At 45.8% G+C, this 4,688-nt stretch overlaps 1 protein-coding gene across 3 annotated transcripts in view; it reads right to left on the minus strand.

Moving 5' to 3' along the window:
* PAK2 (p21 (RAC1) activated kinase 2) overlaps positions 1-4,688 on the minus strand; it is a 98,896-nt gene that overhangs the window by 32,293 nt on the left and 61,915 nt on the right. For all 3 annotated transcript variants that reach the window (XM_019513075.1, XM_019513068.1, XM_019513085.1), the window contains exons 3-6: positions 3,639-3,739; positions 1,635-1,785; positions 649-680; positions 244-351 (exon numbers count right to left, since the gene is read on the minus strand). In XM_019513075.1, the coding sequence (XP_019368620.1) occupies positions 244-351; positions 649-680; positions 1,635-1,785; positions 3,639-3,739 (392 nt within the window). The remainder of the gene's footprint in view (positions 1-243; positions 352-648; positions 681-1,634; positions 1,786-3,638; positions 3,740-4,688) is intronic.

Consider the following 4,688-nt stretch of genomic DNA (forward strand, 5'->3'; position numbering starts at 1 on the left):
GATGATCTGTTCAGATCCCTTCCGACCCTAGAAACTATGAAACTATAAATAAAAATAAAAAAAAAAAAAAAAGTGTTTTACATATTTACACACACACACACACACACACACACACACCTTTCTAGTCTAACAAGTACAGTATCCCCTTGCAAATAACTTCCCCAGTTTGTTAAGGCAGGGACTGGATAGAGAGGCCAGCAATAAAGGGAATTTTTTTTTTTGAAGGGAACTGAAATTACTTACTGATTTTGTATGGTCTGGTCGTGGGGCAATAACTGGAGGGGGAGCCTCTTCATCGTCATCGTCATCTTCGGCTACTGCTGTTGAGGGCTCTGAGCCTTTTGCATTTGGCTATGTATTTATAAAGGAAGGAGGCAGGGTGGGGGAGGGAGAAGAAAACAATTAACAAAATTGTAGTTTTCCCTTCCAAAGACGTGGGTCCTAGGAGTTAAGGAATTTTTGGAATTTTCATAGTCATTTTTTAAAAAAAATTCTGACCCCCACCTTCCCTTGACCAAGGGTTTCTAAAGGGAACCAAGTAAGAAATAGTCTAATTTGGTTTTATTATACAGCATAAAGATACAACTTAAATTTATAATTAAAATGGAGCATCCCTAAAGAGGTATAAGCAACAATAAGCGCACTTACTGTTGGTGTTCCTGAAGGGAAACCATCTTTTTCTAAACATGAAGAAAAAGCAAAATAAATGTGTGTAAATAGCCAAATAATAAAAGTAAGGTTGGTAGAGCAGCTGACCAGCATATCAATAAAAGAGACAGTTCCAGGCATTTCTCCCTTCTCATCCAAGGGAATTTACATGGTGAAAAACATGAGACAACAACTGAAGTGACCAAGTCCAGCCACAATGCAGGTAAGATGCTACAAAGATACCCACCCCATCCAAGGTCAGCCAATACACGTCAGATACTGACTTGCTGGACATCAGTTAAAGTAGTGATTTCCCATTTTGTCAAATTGTGTATTGATTTTGATGTGCATGAGACAGAAGATTACAACTAAACTGACTCTGTTGTTTCATTAGCCATATTGGAAGTCAAGGTGAAGGCATGACAAACCATTATTACCAAACTGTTTTCAGAATGGATTTTCTTTGGGATCTGATAAGCTAAGAACTACTGAAGACATTAGAAAAAAATGCAGTAATTTTTTTCTACAGTCTCTCCTCCTCTAAAACTTGCATTAAGAATAAGAATCTATGTTTAACATTTGCTCCTATCAAACAGTGAAACCAGTACAAGTTACTGTAGAGCAATTTTACAGCCAAGTGACATTGGACAAGTAAAAGTGAAGATTTCCACAGCATTAAACCAATTAATTATAGCCCTATAATTTTCACTTCATAAATAAAGCTCATTACAAACTGATGATGTTACTCTGAGTTAATTATTCTGTTCCATTTGTTCTCTTCCCCACTTGGAAAAAGGAAAGGCAGAGTTCAGCTTCTGTGGATACTATTTTCAACTGTTCCTTTTCCCCCATTAGAAATTAAATTTGACTCTTCAGCACTGGAGTGCAATTCCTTAATGCTAAACAACAAACATAGAAAGATCAGAAGTAGTTCTAGAGACTCAACTGTCCATGTGAATACACCTTGTAGGTAACTTGCGTCTCACCTGGAGCAGAGAAGCTCAGATACTTCTGTTTTGCTGTGTCTTTGGAGTCATAGAATTTCAGCACATCTAGTACCGCCTGGGGGTTTTTCTTCTGTTCTAGCTTGGTGATGTTTGAGGTCTGTAGCAACCGAGCCCATTGCTCTGGCATTCCCTGAAACACATTTTTTTTTAAATTAGACAAGGAGAATGAATTCTCCTTCCTTTACTTTGTGACTTCAACTATATCAAAGGTAGTGAGGTTTCAGCCACTAGCTCAGACATCAACATAAACCAAGTCATCAGCTGAGTGCTCAAACATTCAAGAGTTCTATCAGGTTCTCTGGTCTAATGGGAGGTAGGCTTCTTCCTGCAGCCTCCAACACATGCCACCTGCAGTTCAGGTACATTAAACCAGTGCTCCCCATTCGTCACAGCCTGATCATTTGTAAATAGAAAGGAACTAACAAAGTAGAGGTCATTTTATATTTTCCATGGCTATTGCATAGCCCAGGATGGGCAAAATACAGCTGTGGCCCAGATCCGGCCTGCCAAATTATTTTACCCGGCCTGCAGCTGCTTCCTTGAAGGAGAATTTTATCCAGCTCACGGTTGCCCTTGTTCTCAGTGCCTCTTGCCCTTGTCCCTTCTTTATGCCAGCCAGCTCCAGCAGCAGCCCCCCGCCTCCCCAGCCATCCCACCCTATCCTACCCTCCAGGCCCCAGTGTAAGTTCCAAGGCAGGTGGTGCTCAGCCCCAGGCCAGGCTTCTGCCTGGCAAGGCTGTCTGCACCCCACTCTGACCCTGAGCCCAGCGAGTCAAAGCTCATGTAAGGTTCTCCCCACTGGTGGGGGAGGGGGTACAGGGGGAAGAGAGCCAGGAGCCACAGGTTATCCAGGCTCTGCTAAGCCAGGGCCTGAAAGAGGGGCGGGCACTAGTGCTGTTGTGTTCCTACATGCTGCTTCAGGCTGTGCCACATGGGTGCAGCTGGAGCAGCTGGGCATGGCTCTTGCCCAACCTGAGTCCCCAGCACTCAGTGGGGTTGGGCTGTGCCAGCTGCACCTACGTGGCCTAAAGCAATGCACAGGAACTCAGCGTGGCACTGGCTCAGCTGCATGCTGGGGACTTGGGGTGGAGGAGGGGTTGCAAAGAGAAGAGGGAAACACAGCATGACACCAGCCAGGCTGGGTCTGGATAACCCACAACTCCCATCCCCCTTCTCCCTGCACCCCGAGTTCCCAGCACACAGCTAGGCTGAGCCAGTGCCATGCTGTATTCCTGTGCACCAGCTCAGGCCAAGTAGGTGCAGCTGGCATGGCTCCTGCTCGACTCAGCCATATGCCAAGGACTTGGGACAGAAAAGGGAGTGCAAGGAGAAGGGGGCCAGGAGCCGCACATCATCGGGGCCCAGCCAGGCCAGTGCCATGCTCTGTTTCCTCTCTTCTCCCTGTACACTCTCCCCGACCCCAAGTCCCCAGCATGCAGCAGGATCAGGCAGGAGCCATATAAGCTACACCCACATGGCCTGAGCCAGAACAAGAGAATACAATGCAGCACTGGCCCAGATGCATGCCAAGGACTCAGGACAGGGGAGGGGGTGCAAGGAGAAGCGGCAAACGAGGATTAGGTTCCCCTAACCTTTGTTCTCTCTGCCCAGGCAGGGGTGGGCAGTTGGGGGGGAGGAGAGAGGAGGGGTGTCTCAGCCCATGATAGCTCATCCAACTCCCTAAGTGGCCCTCCGGCACAAATAATTGCCCACCCCTGCCCCAGCCTAACAGGAATTCTGCAAACAGGTTACTTTAAGTGGTTCAAACCATTAAAAGCCCAAAATACTACTAAACACTTGCACCAGAGGCACTTAAGAAGCCAACCAAGGTCACTGTTCTAGACACTGTATACAAAACAAGCTACTTTTGTGATGAAAAAGAATGGAGCAACTCAAGCTTTATGCCAAAGTGACACACTGTCCTCACTGCAGCATGGAACCGCATGAAGGCTTTCTGAATTCCTCTAAGCCAGATATACTTACAGTGAATTCTCCAGTAACAGCATCAAAGCCAACATGGATGGTATGTTCAAAGTCTGATGGAGGGGAGATTTCTGGCCTTTCTTTTTCTTTTTTCTTGCTTGCTAAAAAGACATTGAAAAATGACATTTAAAATTTAGAAAAGAGGAACTTCAAGACCTCAGTATCCCTATATAATGCAACAAATCCATCAAATGCTGTAGTAGGCAGGATCCCTTTATTCTGAGAATTGGACACGAATGAACACTGCACAACTGCTTAGCGCGCACAGGCCCTCTCTAAAGTACTATTTAGCCCACATACAGCACAAGAAGTCAGTCTTCATTGTATTCAAATTGTTTATACCGTGGTAGAACTCAAAACCTGATTCAGGGTTCCATGATGTTAGGCACTGCAGTCACATATGGCAGGGGTGTCCATAGGACTCTTCACAGGATAGAAAATTTGGCAGTAGTAACAATTAACACTGCCACCATGCGTGTCCCATAGGAGCCAGTTGGCTCATGCTTGTCCTGCAGGGGCCAGATTGCATCCACCAGCCAAATCCACCCCACAGGGGAACCTGGCATAGCTCATCTGGCCTGCAAACAGTCCCTCCTCTTAGCCCTGGAAGTACTCCTTTCAGCAAGGGGTTTTGCCATCTTAGAACCAGAAGTATACAAAATTATATTCTAAAAAGCGAACATCTAAACCATTTATTAATTTGATTTCAAAAAATGTTTTTGTCCTGGTTTACAAGTTTGTGTAGTGGACAAAGGTGACTGTATATAATAGCTTAAAATGAAGTCTTACTCTTGTATATTGTGGAGAGGGTGGGTATAGGTTTGTGGGGAAGGGTGTGGGTGATAAGGGTGTGGGGTGGAGCATGTGGGTGCATATTGGATATGTGGGGTGTGGGTTGGTAAGGGGTTTGTGGTAGGATGTGGGGGGGAGGGTGGCTAGGGTGTGTGAGGGAGTGCGAGTGTGGGGGCTCTGTGTGTATGGCAGTGCAAGGGGGGGTGCATGTGTATGGCAAAGTGTGCGTGTGGGCCTCACCCTACAAACACACACACA

Source organism: Gavialis gangeticus, unplaced genomic scaffold, assembly GCF_001723915.1.
Source record: "Gavialis gangeticus isolate Ggan-Ray unplaced genomic scaffold, GavGan_comp1, whole genome shotgun sequence".
In the NCBI taxonomy this organism is placed as follows: Eukaryota; Metazoa; Chordata; order Crocodylia; family Gavialidae; genus Gavialis; species Gavialis gangeticus.